Source organism: Dermacentor albipictus, chromosome 1 (genome assembly GCF_038994185.2).
Source record: "Dermacentor albipictus isolate Rhodes 1998 colony chromosome 1, USDA_Dalb.pri_finalv2, whole genome shotgun sequence".
Classification (NCBI taxonomy): domain Eukaryota; kingdom Metazoa; phylum Arthropoda; class Arachnida; order Ixodida; family Ixodidae; genus Dermacentor; species Dermacentor albipictus.
The window spans coordinates 135,599,844-135,618,655 of NC_091821.1; the positions used below are offsets into that span (position 1 = coordinate 135,599,844).

Sequence of the window (18,812 nt, forward strand, 5' to 3'; positions counted from 1 at the left end):
GGAGTAAGCTAATCGGCCTATAATTATTCAATTCTTTAACGTCTCCTTTTTGTGGATTAGTATAATGTTTGCGTTCTTACAGTTTTCTAGGACCCTTGCAGTCGACAGACACTTCGTATAAAGAGCCGACAGTTTTCTAAGCATTATGTCTCCTCCATCTTTGAATAAATCAACTGTTATTCCATCTTCTCGTGCCGCTATTCCTCGTTTCATGTCTTGCAAGGCCTTTCTGACCTCATGGCTAGTTATAGGAGGTGTTTCTGTGTCCTGTTCATTACTGTTTCTAATGGAGGTATCCTGACTCCTCTGGGTACTGTACAGGTCAATTAGAATTCTTCCGCTGATGTTACTATACCTTCGAGATTGCTTCGAGATCTTTCAATGTATACATCTTGTCTTGTCCTATGCCAAGTTTCCTTCTCACTGATTTCAGGCTGCGTAGGTTTTTTCAGCATGGAGCGCCACGGTGCCCGTATAATGCGCCTTACTGTTCAACCCCTATGTGAACTACCTCGCCGAACTTCCTCTCATTTCGAAGGCATACCAGCTCGTGACTGACATAGATAAAATTCTAATATTTGTTGCTGGGCTAGTTGTTTCAACTTATTCCGCAATGTTAAGACGCAACCAAGGGCGGAAAAAAGCATTAGGACAGGAAAGAACGCTCTTTCCTGTCCTAAGGCTTTTCCACCCATGCTTTTGTCTTAGTTTTCCGAAAGCTGGATAAAGTTCTAGCACATGAAAACTACAACATTGGAGTCAGTGTTTTACAAGAGCACATAACTATAATCATGAAATGGTTCGAAAGTAAATACACTTTCCTAAATAAAAGAAAAAATGGGGACACGAGTCGCAACACACAGTGAGTTGTGTGTTGTGGTACATCGCAACATACAAAACGTCACGAGGTGTCACTGCGATGTTTTTCAACTATTGAGTTTTCGGTGCTCTTGCCAAAGCTATAAGAATAGATCAGCAGTTAATGGACGTAAATCTTCCTACATCTCTCGTCTCGTACATGACAAAGCGCTTGGCCGCCATTGAGGACCTTCTTGAGTTTCTCGGCGGGAAATACTGGGGCGCAATAGCACCATAAATGTTGCAACTATAGAAAAAACTGTTTTGGGCTTCCTGCGGTACAGCTTACCCGTACTTGTAAATGCTTGCACTACGAATATCCGCAAACTCTATAGTGTGCAAGTGCATGCACTCAGAACTTGTCTCGGTCTCCCCAAAACTACGTCATCGATTGCGACAACGGCCATTGCCAGAGGCGGTCCTTTGACAGTCTACATTGATACAGGTGTCCTGAGAGCACCTGACTCGGATTCCCTCACATTATCTTGCTTGCTTGCCAGAAAAGAAGCCACACTCAGATTTTGGCAAAAGTATTGTAATCATTAGTCCTACTTGCCATCACAATTTACGCCTGCTACACGATTATCAGACCCATTATGGTGTCTGCACCGGCCACAAGTGCAATTGACGACGACTGCGGGCATCTGAAGTAAACCTGGAGCGCCGTTGCAAGCTTTGAAGCAAGCAACTTTGGAACACATTCACAACGTGCACAGTTCCGGCAACATGTCTACACAGATGGTTCGGTGAAACTCAACAGGTCTGCTGCTGCAGTTATCATCCCGGCAAAATCTGAAGAAACTAAATTAAAAACGTCATATGTGACCATATCGACGGGTGCAGAACGTGCGGAACTCCGTGCTGCACTTGATTTCATTAATCAGGACCCAACGCAACAATGGAGAGTCTTTAATGACACCAAGGCAGCCCTTCAGTGCATACAAACAAAGCCCAATGCGCCACGGACCCAATGGAAAATTGGCCTCAGAAATTCGACCCATATGTCATTGCATCCATGACAAGGGCACAACATATTCTTTATGACCACGCATACGAAGCCGCCCGATCTGCACATGAAAATGGTCAACGTGTCTTGATTGCACTTTCGTGAACAGACGGTGCGACTGGGCTGCGCTTGATTTCCCGTGAACGTACTTTGCCCCTGTGGGACCCGAACGTTTTCACCATGTGTCGTTTGCGTTCGTTGTCTCCGGACATACGGATGCACCTGCCGCCTGGGTTACCACGACGCGAACAGACCATGCTGTACCTTCTGTGGCTAGGCGTTGCATTTACGAACTCATATGCTTTCCTTATTGGAATGGCCAACAGCCCCACGTGCGACGGATGCAACAGCGATGAGATGCTCGCACATATTATCTGTGTCTGCCCGCGATATAGTGCCCAGAAGCAAGTGATGTGCAGAGTACTGGACCAGTTGCACAATCGTCCACTATCAGAAACCAAAGCTTTAGGTCAGTGCTCCCAAAGAACATCCGCGCTGAAGGCCTTACTCGCGTTATTAAGGTTCCTGCAGCCTATGGGGCTTCACGACAGACTTTAAGAATGTCGCTCCCTACCGCTCGTGTACGCGGTTTGTTCGCACTCGTCTCTCTTTCTCTCTATCTCCCCCTTCCACTCTCTTTCTCTTTTTATCCCCCTTAACCCTACCCCAGTGCAGGGTAGCGAACCGGAACTGCCTCTGGTTGACCTCCCTGCCTTTCTATGCATCCTTTCTCTCTCTCTCCTTCCTTCATAAACCGCCTCAGTTCGGAGTGCACATGTCAACTGCGAGACCTTAGCTTGATCACCAGAGGCTGATGCAGTTTTTCCCACCATTTTGTTCGTCACGGGAGGCTATGAGGAACAAAGGAGCAGTTCTACGCTGCGCGGTTGTCAGGCGGCCGAATGTAAATAGCGGTTACGAGCAGGCCGCGGTACGTGCCTCTGTAAGCGGTTACGTACGCCATCATTATGTTGTGATTATGCCGGTGTGTTGTGATCTGCGTGAATGAAAAGTGCAGTGGTGAGCGCATACGTCTGTTTTGCTGGTCTGACTGGATTAAAAGGGCGTTTCGATCATAAAACTTACTTCACGAAGTGGCCCAGTCTTGCAGTTGTGGTGATAGACCAAGTCAAAAGCAGCTGAGAGCGTAAAAGCAATAGCAAGCGTAACGGCATTGCACTATACAGGCTGCTGGAACATAATGCAGCCTGCTTTCTGCTCGCTCTGATTCTGAAGCCAAACGCGGTACGCTACTTTGCGACTACAGCTTGTCGTGTATGTACGTACTATGCATTCTCGTGTTACAACTCGCTTCCATAAACGCGCTTTGATGAATGATGAAAATTTCATTTTCGGTAAGTATATCAGCATGGTTTACATAGACATGTCACTCTACGTTGAAAACACGCAATGCTTTTGTTAGGAAAATATACTTTACTGTTTACATTTGTAATGCCAAATAATTCAGAGAATTCTCGACGAACAAGTACGGCGCATATACGTCAAACAATAACAAAATTATGAACTGTATTGCATTATCTGTCCTTTGCTACCAAATGAAGGTGACATAGAGACGATCGTTTATGGGCCTGTCAGAACCTATAGCGTGGCGAACGTAGTCATACACGTATGGAGTGTGAAACTGCGCACTTTATAGGGATGTATAAAACATGCATTCCCTGTATTCATAGGACACAAGTGTCATTCAGCACCCTAATTACCGTACTGACATTCTCTTAATCATGATTATGCACCCTCTCACGTGCACTGCAAAAATACAGAATGTTTACAAGTGTTTTCGTTGTTTTCAAACTAGTAAATTGCCTTGACTATAACGTTATTCGTGCAGATAGCCTCAGCTGTTCACTCGTAATGCGGCGCCATGGGCTGAATTAATCTAGGGCTACGCGATTTATGTCCCGTTTTAGGGGAACACAATTCAAGATTACCAAGGCTTCAAGATTTGTATCGCGTTAATGAACCCTGACAAAAAGTTCTTTGCTTAACCTTCATAATCATCAATCAATAAAAAAAAATCATATCGAACAGAATCAAATCAATTAAGCAAGCAACGAATTCTACACGTATGCTTCTCCTCAAACGATTGCACATTCAAAACATGACTGGCAGTATCGAGAATTCGTTGGGGATATTACACCTTCTGCCCTACCACAACCTTGACAACAAAACAGAAAAGGAAACGAAAAAAAAGGAAAAACGCACAACCGCTTAACGCCACCGTCCCTATCCGAGTATGAGAGCCAGCGACGCATAATGGGCAGAATCAGCATCAAAGAGTTGGGACTTTTCTGATACAAAGTTCGCCGGACAAGTTCCGCCGCTTTTAGGTTTCACCAAGCCATGCGGAATTGTGTCGAAGATGTCTCCCTTTACGGAAATCATTCTGCATACTTGAACCAGATGTAGAACGGAGTACCCGGAGATGCAGCACTTTTTTGTTTCTGTCAAATGGCATCCTCCAAATTTTTCATTCGCTCTGAATTCCACGCCTTACCTGCTTTCCGGAACCGTTATGGGCTCCCATGTTACGGCTAAACAAACAGTAACACTATAGCAAAAGGAAACACTAGTTGGAAGTTCATGCGGTCAATTAAGCAAACACACCCGGATATGATATTTGCCTCTAGTGTGGGCCGCCCCCGGGAATAGGAGCTCGGCTACTTCGCGCGAACGCGATCGACCACGGAAACGGATCCCGTGATTTTCCCAGCAGCCCGCGGCGCCAACCACGACTGGAACTGGAAAGTGAAACCGTTCACCTGAGAAGGCAGCAGCTGCACAAGCTCGCACGCTTCACTTAACGGAAAGATTGTTCATGCCTGCCGAGGTTAAAACCTTGATCTTTGCAGCGTTGCATTGTGAGCTGCGTGAGCTGATCCGGCCGCCGAACAAAGTAATCCGTTGTCCGAATGACAAGCGCTAAAGGCATCTGGTACGCTCTTCTTTATTTTGCTTTTACCTCAATCTTTTGTCCTGCTTCATCGAATACACGCCGCCTCGAAGAAAGAAATCAACAACGACGTCCAAAGAAAGCAGCGAGGCGCTCTCTGGCAAATCCGGCGCGGTCCATTTCCCAAGAATCAGGGCCGCTGAAACAAAAGGCCGCATCAGCCATTTGTTCTCCGCTCCGGAGCTCGAGGCGCCGAGGTCCGTTTCTTCTCAACTTGCGAAACCCCGCCGAAAGGCGCCGGATTCTCTTCTTAGCTCGGTACCTAATTGAAGCGTGTGCTGAAACACCGCAGATAACGTTCTCGGCAGAGTATAACGTCCCAAAGAAAAGTGCAGACGCAGTGCTTAAAAGGCGAACCAAGAACCCCGGTTCTCGAGCGAAATGAGAAACGCTGTAAAGAAAGACCGAAGGCAAATATTCGTACGGGGGTCACGGCGACAGTAGGGGTTGCGATGTTGGGCAGTCGTCGTGACAAATGCACGTGCATAGGCGAGGAGTAGAGCGATACGGCTCGGCCGAACTCAGACATTAGGCTAACAAGAATTGAGGGTTAAATAACGGAGGTAGAAACTCTCTGTGACCTCAACCGTATCAAATGAACCTACGTGAAGACACCCAACAAAAATACACACGCGACGAAGCTGCAGCTTTCTGCAGCTTCGACACAAAGTCGTCTCGCTCCCCGGAAAGGGCCTATACTCGCCTTTGTGCCCGCTATGCTCTTGGAGGCAGAGCTTTCCTAACGCGGCTGCGTCGTTGCATGTAGGTCTACTGTTTTGGGTCATTTTCTTCACGCTTTAAGTCTTGGAAGCTCTCTTCTTTTTCTGACATGGCAACGTGCCAGGAACGTATATGTCGCGTGAAATCTGGTGCCCTTCCACAATGCCAAAGATGTGTTGGTGCCTGGGTATGCCATTTTAAATGCTTAATGTGGGAATAAAGGGTGACAACTAAAAAAAAAAACAATACAACTTTGCTTGCGTCAAATATATAACTGCATAACATTGTGCAAATTGGGCAGTAAGATAGTTCACGCCATGTCCTTATGCGCAAGTTGATGCCGTTCTTGCATTTATTTATACAGCTGCTCTCGCTGCAGGATAGTTTAGGCCGTGGTCAAGTGTCGCTTTGTTGCCATTTAAAAAAAAATAGCGGGAAAGAAACGAGTGGCGTATCTTAAAAATCTGTCTCAGAAATCTTTTGGTTGTCATTTGTGCGTGAGTTGGCTACACGCGTCGGAATTAAAGTGAGAAAATAAAGATGCAGCATTGCTGCTCTTACTTCGCTGTCGTCGCGCCTCTAAAGGGACACTAAAGGTAAATACTAAGCCGACGTGTACTGTCAAAATGCCATTCCAGAAACCTCGCAGCACTTGTTTCGGGCCTAGAAAAGACGAGAAAATAGCTTCTGAAGGGTCCGCACACCCTTAGCGCAAGTCGAATCGCCCGCCCCTGAGTGGGGAGCGGTGACGTTGCATTAACCATCACCACCACTTAATGCCTCCGATGGGTAAAACGGCGCCCGACAGACGGTGCTACGGTTTCTTGCGCAGAAACGCAAACGAGCGAACATAGCTTTGGATTCGCCGCTGCAGTTGCTCGTGGTCAAGTGGCGTGGACCGTTCGGGAATCCCTCCAGTGACTACACATGGACGTGGCATTCTCTGCTACTTGCAGTATATGCGAGCTTCGCGAATCAGCAAAGCGATCGGAGCACTACGCGATAAGTAAACTACTGAAACGTGGAAGCGTGGGCGGCGCAGAAGGGAGTAAACGAAACCTTTCGACCGCCCAAGTCGTTTTCACGGGTAACGTCTACAAGTTGTTCTTCTATAAATATCAAATACTACTGGACAAGTAGCATTTTCTTTCGTCTTATGATGTAATAGAATGGTGTTTTTATTACAAGTGGTTTAGCACTAGCGACCGAATTATAATGAGGAGTGCCTTCGTCATCGCGCCAGTATTTGAATTTCCCGCGGAAGTATCTAATCCTGTCCTGCATTTACCTAAATTTCTCGATTACTAAAGCTCTGTTCGGGATAATATTGGCGCCTTAGACGTTCTCAAGCAATAATTTATCACTCTAGATTGACTTCATATTTGCCTTTACTGTCCCTTTAAATTAATCGCGCATTATTATTCTTTTTCCCGACTGTCTTGTCGACGCAGGTGCTTGGAGTGTTGCTCCGCATTCGGAACGCTGCTCCAGGGTGGAAGTGCTACCTGGATTTCACATTCACCTTGCTCAATCGCGAGCACTTCTCGAAGAACGAAGCCCTCTCCGAAAAGCAGGTGAGAACCGAAATCCGGGTACCAGCGAAAAAGTGTCTGTGCGGAACATAGTCACGATGCGGCATATGTCGGCGCGTCTGGGGATTTACGTTAACACTCATCCCACGTGAAGTACTAAGGCTTTCGGGCACCACAAGGTACGCCATTTGTCCTCGGGGAAAGCTAACTTAGGTTCTGTGCGTACATCTGCTGAAGCCGTATCTAGCTGAAGCCGTGCTTACAGCGCGATAAAAGGCGCGTGGTGTAAGGCGCTATAACCGCCACTATCACTATCTCACCATAACCGCCATTTATTGTCCTGACAGTACCATCGAAGACTCACCTGCGTGATTCCTGCCTACGGTAGTATTATACAAGGAACATTCACTGAGGCGCAAACGTCAAGTGTCATCTTGCTGCTATTGCTGATATCGCTATGACCTGTGCCGCATGAATGTGTGCGGTTAGCGTAGTATCACTTTACGCTGCCTGTATATATTTATTTGTCATTGTCGTTTCTCATTGTAAGCCACACGGGCGCCAGCACGGAGGCCAAATCGGTAGTCTTTGCTGTCGTAAGAGCTGTCTGTCCTTGGCAACTGTATTCCCTAATAATACGCTCGCTGCCACTATTGACTGGTACCTGTACTTACGCAAGAACATTTTTGGTAACGCAGGCATACATTCTCATCAAAGTACATTGTGCATTGTGATCCTCGTCAGTATAACGGGCCTTCTCTGTTACATGCATAGTATGCTATGACGTGTTGCTCTCTATAGACATCTCAACCAAGGCTAGGCGGCACTACGTGCGGTGGGTAGCAGCGTCGCTCGCGGGAGCAAATGAAGAATGGTAGGCGACCCTAATCTTTCACTTAGGTGGCTCTTAGTGGCACTCGCTCCTCGGCGTTGGTGTTCTTTTGGTTAACTTTAGGCGAACGCAACGCACGCACCGAAACTCGGACGCAAATGGTTTCCATTATTTCACCGGTTAAATATCACACCACTTTCTTGTATGTGACGTCATTTGTGATGTCATTACTTTTGCTTTCTACTTCCGAACTGAGGTGAAACAGGGCGAAAAAGACGAGGACACAAGGAAACAAATACCACAGACAAGCGCTGAACTTCCGGGTTTCCAGGAATTTCGTCAAAGTCCTGCTCACGTGGCGGGTCTCTAAAGTCTACGATTCTGTGCTTTGGTGTGCGGTAATCAACGATCTCAAATAATTCTAATTATTCCGGACACTTCAGTAACTCAGTTTGTAACTAAACGTATGCCTGAAATCATATCTATAATTAAACCCTTGCATGTTGTACTGTACTATTTTTTCAATTTTTTTTCTGATTTATTAGGCGAACTGTAAGTACTGCGCAAGAAACAAGAGTGTCACTCGATGGTCGTACCGCTAAAAAGTCGGCAGGCAGCGCTGTCAAGGGCGCAGTCGCGTCGCGGTGTTGTGTACGGGAGTACCGGCTGGCAATATTGTGTCTCCCGCGCATTTGTTCGCACAAGTCTGCCATTCAATACCACAACAGCCTCGAAAACACCAAAGGCCGTTACTCGCCCATAAAATTCTACATATTTCCGAGCAGGAAATGCAACAAATAAAGGAGACAAGCGTGCAGCTCTGCTGTTTTTGGCAAAGTCAGGTAAGTTGCGCTTGTTCGCTTTCCCATGCCAGAATTTTATCCCGTCGTGCAGTCAGTCGAGGGGCTTGTCGGGTGTACCTGGGGTTCATTATTTAAGAGAGAGAGAGAGAGAGAGGAAGAAGGAGAGAGAGAGAGCAAAAATAGAAAATGCAGGGAGGCCATACAGGTAAGGGTCCGGTTCGCTACCTTACATTGGGGGTACCTGAAAGGGGAATAGAAAGAGGAAAAGAGAAAGGAAGTGATCACTGTGTGTGTAGCGAAGCGCCGTGACACCAAAGTCAAGTGCCATAGCTGGTTATGTGCGTCGAGGACATCTGGGATGACACAAGGGCCAGAGGTCGTTGCGCGATTAGGAAGTAGGCTGCGGGTGAGCCATGGGGCTTACTCCAGACTTGGAAGCACTTGATCAGGAGCATCCAGCACTTGTACTGCACTTCGCGCTGACGGAGCATGCAACTTGCTTAAGAGCATACAAAGGGCATTTATGAGGCACCGAAGCATCACAGAAATTTGCCGGTCTTCTTCGGGCAATTTATTGGGAGTTGGCGCTGTGGACTTTAACGTGGTGCGCTGTATTCTTTGATGTGACTGTGGCTCCGGCTGTGGCTCCGGCTGTGGCATCGGCTGTGGCATCGGCTGTGGCATCGGCTGTGGCACCGGCTGTGGCATCGGCTGTGGCATCCGTTGTGGCGCCGGCTGTGGCTTGGGCTGTGGCTTCAACAGTGGTTTCAGCTGTGGCATCGGCTGTGGCTTCGGCTGTGACTGCAGCTGTAGCGGTGGCTAAGCTTTAGTATTGATCTTCTCTGGCACGACCGTTTACAGTGTCCCTGTGCATAGTGTTTATAGTGTCCCTGTGCATAATGTCCCGCCCACACGCACTCAGTGCTCACTCTCTCCCTTTTTCCTCTTTCTATTCTCCTTTCCCCCACCCCCAGTGTAAGGTAGCAAACCGGATGCTCTTCTGGTTGACCTCCCTGCCTTTCCTGTCCTTGCTTTCTCTCTATCTCTCTCTCTTCTCTGGCACGACCTTGTTATCAGAGTTAGACACGACTCCAGCGGGGCTATGGGTCAGAGGAAGAGTTGTCAAATGTGGCGCGCTCTTCAGAGAGGCATCTACGTTTTTTTTAAGTCCGACGGTGTCGGGAGGGTCGCTTTATAACGGCCGCAACAGCTTCCCGATGAGACGAACGCTCTCTCGCCGTCTGCCTCAAGACATCCTTTTTCTTCTTCATTTTGAGGCAGTCTTTTGAAATAGCATCGTGGAACCCAAAGCATTTGGAGTATTTGAGAACCGTGGCTACACAAGACTGCAGCGTGGGGCTCTGCGCAGCGCGAGTAAACTCTCATGTTCTCGTAGGGAGCGCTCACGTGTCCCAGCCTCGTGGATTTGCGGCATTGGAGCGGCATTTGGGTAAATGGTCGCACGGGATGTCTAATTTGGCCCACCTTGACGTGTGAAGGAGCAGAGTCGCCTTTGACATTTACCTTCACACAGCGGGATTTGCCGAGTTGAAACACATAAGTTATGAGCTGGCTTCACTAGAATCGGCAAGTCAATGCTGGAGAAGGAGACGTCCAGGTCTTAAATGACACAAGCAGTGCTGTCACTGTCCAGAGGGGTATACGAGCGGCCTTTCATGCCGCCAAGTTCCGTAAGTTTGCTCTAAGTGCTCAGCGTGGTCTCATGTACAACGTCAGTAGCGAAGACATTTTTTCGTATGTTGACTCTGACTTCCGTGACTTGATTTGGCCTCACCGCTTCAAGGAACACCGAGACAGACTGTCTGTTGAGTCGCCCCGGGTTGTCGATAGCGTTTTCTGGTACAAATAGAATCGTACTGTCTGCAGTATTCTGAGTTGGTCCTACAGTCAACGTGCCTAAAGAATGGTAGGCCGTGGTGTCTCTTCGGATCGCTTTGCGTCTCCTCACAAGCTGAAAGTCGTCATCGGAGAAGTCCTCACTGCTGAGCGAGTAGACACTGGTATCACTGCGGTCAATGTCGCTCTGGAAGGCGGTACGCCTCCTAGTCGCAGCTACCGCTGAAGTCGTAATCCCGAACAGAGGCGCGGGGACGACAACATGCATCCGTGACGCAACCCATGGCGTCTCCTCCGAGATATACACAGAAGTCAGGCGAGAGCAGTTGAGCTAAATCAATTGTGTTCTGGCTCGCAGACACCTCGTCCCTCCATTATTTAAGGGCACAGTGGGGCTCGTAGTCTCAGCTGGGCGGTACCGCTGAGTGCCTGCAGCAGCGGGCAGCTTTTTGCAGGTGCAGCGAGTGGCGTGATGTGATGTGATATCACTACGAGTGAAAACAACAACGTAGGCAGAGGCAAATCATTCGTAAAATGCTAAAGAAAGCGCGAGCAAACTTCTGTCGAAAACCGCCTCACAAGTATTCAAGAAAGACACTTACCATTGCGTCGCACGACACAACGACTGTGATGTCTCTGAGGTCGTAACATCCATGACGGGTGCATACCACTATCACACAGGCAATTGGATCGCGATCGAGTCTGATCCCGATCGAGTATTTCTACACGCGCAATTTCCACCGCGATTTGCGCGATCCGAATGTGGTAGATCACGAAAATAGGCTGTCGTCTGCGCGGTCACGCTGAGTGAGCACAACCAACTTGATCCTGAACGTTAGACCGACCATTCCTGACCGCAATCGAGAAGATTCATCCGGATCATGCTTGATCGCGATCGGTGGTGTTGGTGGTGATAAACTTTATTGAAAGGGGGAAGGGTAAAGAAGGACGTGACTGAGGGTTATGGCTCAAGTAGAGCCCTGGGCCTGCTTGGCCTTTTCCGCCCAGTCCACCAGTTCAAGTTGTCGGTCGACGTCCCCGGAACTGAGCCAAGTTGTGCAGTCAGTCTCGCTGCTGACGGGGGGATGAGAGAACGGGAGCGAGGTGCATTCCCACATTATGTGTGTGAGGGTTTCTGTTTCTGAACAGAGGCTACATTTGTCGCTCGGAAATGCCTGTCTTGCGCCGGTAATAAAGAATGATTGAAAGGCAATGCGATTTGGACTGCCTCTGCCCTCCTCTCAAAGCACAACTCGCGAAGAAGTCACACAGTATGGTCTTCATACTTTTCACAAATGGGCTACATAATCATACGCCTGTGCTAACGCACTCAACTGCTTGCAACTTACTACTACAGAAATATTACCGATCAAGCGTTGTGCTGTAAAACAAACACGATAAAGCACAATGTGTGTCGCACGAGCAAATCTTCCGACCCACACATAATGCATCACTCATAGCACGTCGAAGTAGAGCTGCAGCGATATTCTCGTCGTCAGGAGCAAACTGTCATGGCTGTGCTACAAGGTGAAGGAACACCGCTATCACGAATAATAGTAAGCAACAACGAAAAGGGAAAGCTTTCGCATTCCGACTTACTTGAATCTTCGGACGGTGTTTATCCATGCCTGCTTCCGTTCCTTTTTCATAGCATTTATCTAAGAAACTCTAGACACTTACAGGTGGCTGCAGGTCCCGGGTGTTTTCCTCCCTGTCGTGACAGTTCACAGTACCAGACTATTTGGCTACCTGACCGTCGAGCCATCGCGAGACAACGGCAACACGAGGAGCAATGTTGCAAACATCGCAGACATCGCGAGTGCCTCACGGTGCCGCCCACCTGATAGGTGGTAACGCGGCACTCCGCCTGGGGAAGGAGGGTGCTGGCGGTCGTCGGCAAGAGAAAATTGAATGCACAAGTGAACGCTGGGATACACCAGATCGCAACGAGGTTCATGAAGGTGAACCTCATCTACGAAGGCAAAGATGATAAGGATAAGACGACCTCGTACAGGCCAGTTACGGTAACGTCTGTGTTATATAGAATGACAATACAAACCATAAAATTAGAACTGGAGAAAAAAAGCTGTACTGGGTTCAGACGAGGAAGACGCTTAGAGGGATACGTTTATACTAACTCAATGCATAAATATTTCAGTAGCTCACTATATACCTATATGCATAACACTTCTAGATATTAAGGGAGCCTACGACAACGTAGACCGGGAATTATTTTGGGATATTCTCAAGCACGAAGGTAGAGAGGACAATTTTGTGGGGCTGCTGAGGAATATATAGGGTGATCATGTTTAAATGTTATGGAATTTTAACGAAATTGCTTCTGGCAGAAAGCATAATTCTCGTGATTGAACTGGATTATTCGAAGAGGGGGATGTTATTAACACAAGCAATCGAAACACACGTTCAAATAATTACGAAAAACAATAATTAACTTCTTATTTATTTCCTTTACGTCACGTGTGGCAATTTACGAATTGTAGACGGTGAGTTTCCAACACGTACCTATTCGAAATGAATTTCTAGAATGACACCACATTCGAGATAAAATTTCTAAATGTATGGGACGAAATGCATGGGCACTTCAGCTACTTTTTTGCTTCAATTCATTAAAGAGCATTTTGTTGAAAAATTCAATGTATGAACAGTGCATTTTTACGGTGAGTTTGACGGAGCATATCTCCAAACTCCTGTTATTCTGGAAGTTCATTTGGAATCGATGCGTCTTGAAAACTCACCGGCTACAATTCGTAAATTGCAAAATGCGCCGTAAGCTAAATAATTAAAAAGTAATTAGATAATTTTCGTTAATTAGTTGAATATGCGTTTTGATTTCTCATGCAAATAATCTCTGCCTCTTTGAATAATCCCACCCAAGGACTAAATTTATGTTATCGCAACAGGTGATCTTTAAAAATTCTGCAAACGTTAAAAATGATCCCCTCGTATACGTACATAGAGAACCGAGAACAAGTTGTATGGGTAGGTCGAAAATGTAATGAATTGGTGGAAATTCACCAAGGACTGAAGCAAGGGTGTAATCTGTCTCCGTTCTTGTTCACGCTTTGTGTTAAGCACATAGAAAGGCGACCGGAAAACAGTTAATTAGGGTTTGATTTATCCTACACGCGTAATGGACAAATAGTGCAGCAGAAGGTCTCCGGACATGTATACGGACGACATTGTGATGCTAGCGTATAATGCAAGAGATTTACAGACACTTGCGAATATGTGTGAGAAATCTGCGACAAATCTAGGCATTATGTTTAGCGCAGAGAAATAGTGCATTATTATATCTAACGAACAGACGAGGAATTACGTGGTGTCACAGCAAGTCATACCCATAGTGAAATCGCATAAATATCTCGTCGTATACATAAACGAACGAAACACTTACTCAAGCACGCACCAAGATAATCTGAAAATAAAGGGGAAGCGGAATGCAGCAATAATGAAACATAGATCACTTTGGGGCCGCAATAAATATGAGGTGGTGCGTGGAATCTGGAAAGGAGTCATGGTGCCGGCGGTAACGTTCGCAAATGCCATTCTGTGCTTGAAATCGTATATCTTGTGGGGGCTGGAAGTTAACCAAAGATCGGTAGGCCGGTTGGCTTTGGGAGCTCACGGTAAAACCACAAATGACGCAGTGCAGGGTGACATGGGTTGGGCCTCTTTTGAAGTCAGAGAAGCGCATTGCTGAAATTAGTTTTGAAGAAAGACTCAGGGACGTGGATGAAAATAAATGGGTGGCTAAAGTGTGCAAGCATCTGTACTTGAAAAGCGTAGATGACACAGAATGGAGCAAGAGCTCAAGAAAGTTGGCCATCAAGTACAGGGTAATTGAAAGTGCAAATAGACAACCAGGAGTCATCAGAAAGAAAGTGATAGAAACAGAGACAGCGAATTGGATGCAAAGACTGGAAACAAAAAGGACCATGAAGATTTAAACGAATGGGAAGGAAGACATTGGAAGAGAAAATCTGTACGATAAAAGAAATGGCATTGCCTTGTTATTTGAAACTCAAGCTGGTTTCCTAAGGACAAAAACATACCGAAGGAAATATTTGCGACAAGATAAGGCATGTGCATGCTGCAAAAAAAAAAAAAAATCCGGATACCACACAGCACATCCTAATGGAATGCGAAGGGATCAGCCTAGTGATACACGTAAGTAACGAACACCTTCTACGAGTAGAAGCGCTTGGATTTAAAGTAGACAGAAGCATCAACCGGTCAGCAGTCGAGAATAGCAAGGGACGTTTAGAGTTTTGGTGAAAAATAAAGGCAGGGAAGGCATCGATACAACCGGATCCGTTTCAGACATAGGAAGCGATACAAGGTAGATGGAGAAGATTTAAGGAAGAAAAAAAAAGGATACGGTGATGTACACAAAAATGCTGGTATGAAAAACATGTACAGCATACCTGATTAAATCAAGCAGGCTACGTGACCAGTTTTCACTGCCCCGTTTCAAAGGAGATTATCATCATCATCATTATCATCATCATCGTCGTCGTCATCATCATCATCATCATCATCATCATCAAACTAGTGGTTGTGAGCCCTACCAGCATTTCTTCTGGAGCTCGCCCCGCAGCTTTCTTAAAGCTTTAAGCCAAGAATACAAGTAATAATGTGTTATTTCGAATAAGGATAATAGCGAATTGATAATTAGCAAACCTTATTGATAAAATTGCTCACTATACCATGGCACGAGCCAGTAAGCCTATCAATTACTTGTTTCTCCAGTATAAAAGTTGAGTTTCTTCTCTCGGGTCTTATATCCGTAACATGTATAGATCCATTCTTCAGAGCGCAAAAAGGAAGACTTACACAAACTAGAAATTACAGCCGCGCTTACTTTATACCAACCCGCAGCGGTTGCTTAGTGGCTATGGTGTTGGGCTGCTATAAGCACGAGGTCGCGAGATCGCATCCCGGCCACGGCGGCCGCATTTCGATGGGGACAAAATGCGAAAACACCCCTGTACTTAGATTTAGGTGCACGTTAAAGAACCCCAGTTAGTCCAAATTTCCGAAGTCCCCTACTACGGTGTGCCTCATAATCAGATCGTTGTTCTTGTGCGTAAAACCCCATAATTTAATCTTTACTTTATAACAATAATCTCCTGCGTACGATGTCGTCATTCTTGATTCATTGCCACATTTTTTCGCAGTAACGCAGTCGGCCATCATATGGTTTCACAAATGCTTTATCAGCTCAATTTAATACTGCCTAATGATGCGCATCACGCGGGAAGCTGGACGCTCATCATTGTGGCTATTTGTGCCTTGATTAAGACTTAGTAAAGTATACAGTTTATCAGTGTGGGAGATTAAACGATGAGCCGACTGCTGTTATCCAGGTTGCCAGTTCGTTCTTATTGTAACCTGCTGCGCAGTATGTCGTGCAATATAATCAAAATTCTGCCCGTACAGCTATAGCCGTTCATGCGGCAGCAAGGTCCTCGACGGTATGGTTTTACTGCGGCGAAGACGTGTAGCAGTAATGGTGCAGCAAACACAAGAGCGAATACACTTATTTCGTGAGAAGCTTTCGCTTTCCGTGCAAATGGCGCATCGTGTTGGGCAAATGGAAATGCTATGTGTGACGGTGAACTGGTGCAAAAAGCGCCTCTTAAGTTCTGTCAGCATTGCCAGGACATGCGGCCCCGTACTAACAAAAACCTCTTCCGTTCGTACGCTCAAATTCTTCGTAAGAGAAAATTTCTGCCAATCCTGATACTGGACATATTATTCGGGAAGGCGGCTGATCGAAGGTAAAGAACACTTACGGACGAAAAGGTTTTGGAATTCAGCCCTGGTACCATATTCAGTGAAAGCTTTTCGTTCGCTGGCGCTATTTGCCAATGGCCGTCTGCCTTGGCTGATGGACGCCAGGCCAACGAGTGAGAAGGGTTGCGGAATACATGCGACCGTAGAGCGCAAGAGAGTTAAAAAAAAATGAAGGCCTTGATACGAGCGTTCGTCACGATGTTCGTTATAAATGCCAATGATCACGTTATAGCGTGATCGTTGATGTCAAGTGTGTGGTGCGACGCCATTGCAAGCGTTTACATACGTATGGTACTTATCGATCCCTAACAACTGTCTGAGGCACAACTAATGAATTGGGCACCACCTCCATCGGATTGTCACGATAATGACGCCCATACGCTGTTCACGCGAGGGAGGTTCTTAGAAGGCCTCTAGAGAAGCGGAGGGCGTTGGGCTGCAAAATGTAATGAAAGTTGAATATTGTATGTGTGCTGTGCGCATTGCTCTAATCTTTTTATGTTTTTTTTTGCGCTGCTTTTCCCACTTTAGCCACGACAACCAAATTAAGGGTATGCTTTGCTCATTATATAACTTCTTTTTCTTTCTCTATGATATAACAGCATAGGCTCCGTCTTCAGCGCACCACGAATGCGAAAGTGTGTCCCACCGGTGCAGGTTCGCTTCACGGCGGAAGAGTCGACGCATGGGGCTGCCCGTTGGATCCTCATCTCAGACCTACAGTCGCGGCGCTTCTCGGACGAGACGGGCGAGTTCCTGCTGGAGCTGTCTTTGGCCAACGCCATGACGGTGTTCGAGACGGACATCCGGGTGCCTCCGCAGCTGCTCAATCACCACCACCACCATCACCACCACCACAGGGGCAGCGGCGCGGGACAGCAGGTACGTGACCCTCTTGCGCGGCATTGTGATGACGCGCTGGCACCAGCGAGATCGCGCTTGGCCCGAGTTCACGTTCGCCGCGATGCTTTCATGTTCGTGACATTTCGTAACGTGGGTGCTTGTATGGCGCAGATGCGCGTGCTACCACGCGTTTTGCATCGAGGCATTCTACAACGCTTTCCGACCGCCACTTGTAGGCGAGTCTGTTAGGTGCGCATAGTTCTCGTCGCAGTGCGGCCTAGGGTAGTGCTGAACTAAGGACGTGTTGCTTAAATTGTATCACATTTGCTTGATCTTGAACAGACAGCATCACATTTTGTTAAGCTCAACATAATATTTATTAAATATTTCTGTTTACATGAACAGAAAGTAGAAGCGTTCAAGTCAAGAAAATTGTCAAGATTTCAGTAACACACTTCGCATTAAAGAAGCTACGTACGATTTACTGGAACCTATAATTATAAAATCCCGAAGCGGAGTCGAACACACAATAAAAATCCGATCGCTAACATTTCACACATATTTCTTATTAACTAAGCAGTCTTCTTCCAAGATTTGAAATACCAGAACTACAATTACCATGCTCCGAAAAAGAAATATCATTAAGCATTATTTCGATAATACACCATGATGTCATATGTTTGTAACGCGGGTGCTCCATTCCTTTTATTGTAACCTTTTTGTCCTAACGTCCTTTCTCTTGCGTTTGTCAGGTGGCAGCGGTGGGCACACTTTGTATAATGATCGGATTTGTGCTGTGTATTATTACTTTGTAGTTGGTTTTGTTTTGCTTTGCATATATTTTGGCTGCATTTTAGTAACTCTGTCTGCGAAAGGTTTTACTCCGCTGCAATGCTTTGTCTTTGCTGTTGTCCCCCAGACCGTGAATCGAGTACTTTTGATGATACGGTCTTCATCAAGCATTTCAATAGCCTTTAGCCGTAGTACCCGCACTCGTGTGCATGTCTCGAGTGTTCTAAAAAAATAAATAAGCTAAAGCAAGTTGCAAAACTATGTTTATTGTATTTCAGCAGACGAGGCATGCCGATATTCTTGAGGTCACTTTTGCGGCTGCTGGAACAGGTGCATGATCAGCACCCTGATGGCAATAGATGGAAATTTAGCAGAACTTGGACTGCTGGTATCAGCTGGGCATAATGTACCGCAGCACGAAAGACAGATAACAAGGACACTAGGCCACAAAACACGGATTTGCCTTGACTTATTCCTGTGACCTGTTTTTCGTGATATAGCACATGTTCTATGCATGTTCTATGCAGTATAGCACATAGCGAAAAATCGTCGTATCTATCCGTGTCTGGCGTCAGAAGAAACTTTCAACGAACCACGCATGATGTTGTGTGGTTTCTGATCTCGTAATTGCTGAATCTTGTTCTGCCACACGAAGTTGTTTTCTGTGTATTATTATTATTATTATTATTATTATTATTATTATTATTATTATTATTATTATTATTATTATTATTATTATTATGCGCAAAAACACTTTCAGCCGACACCAGGCCTAACATAA

General features: G+C 46.3%; 1 protein-coding gene across 1 annotated transcript in view; it reads left to right on the forward strand.

Annotated features, from left to right (window-relative positions):
• Positions 1–18,812, forward strand: part of LOC139055885 (uncharacterized) — a 393,329-nt gene that overhangs the window by 321,368 nt on the left and 53,149 nt on the right. The window contains exons 3-4 of the mRNA XM_070533487.1: positions 7,007–7,129; positions 17,054–17,278. Coding sequence (XP_070389588.1) covers positions 7,007–7,129; positions 17,054–17,278 — 348 coding nt within the window. The remainder of the gene's footprint in view (positions 1–7,006; positions 7,130–17,053; positions 17,279–18,812) is intronic.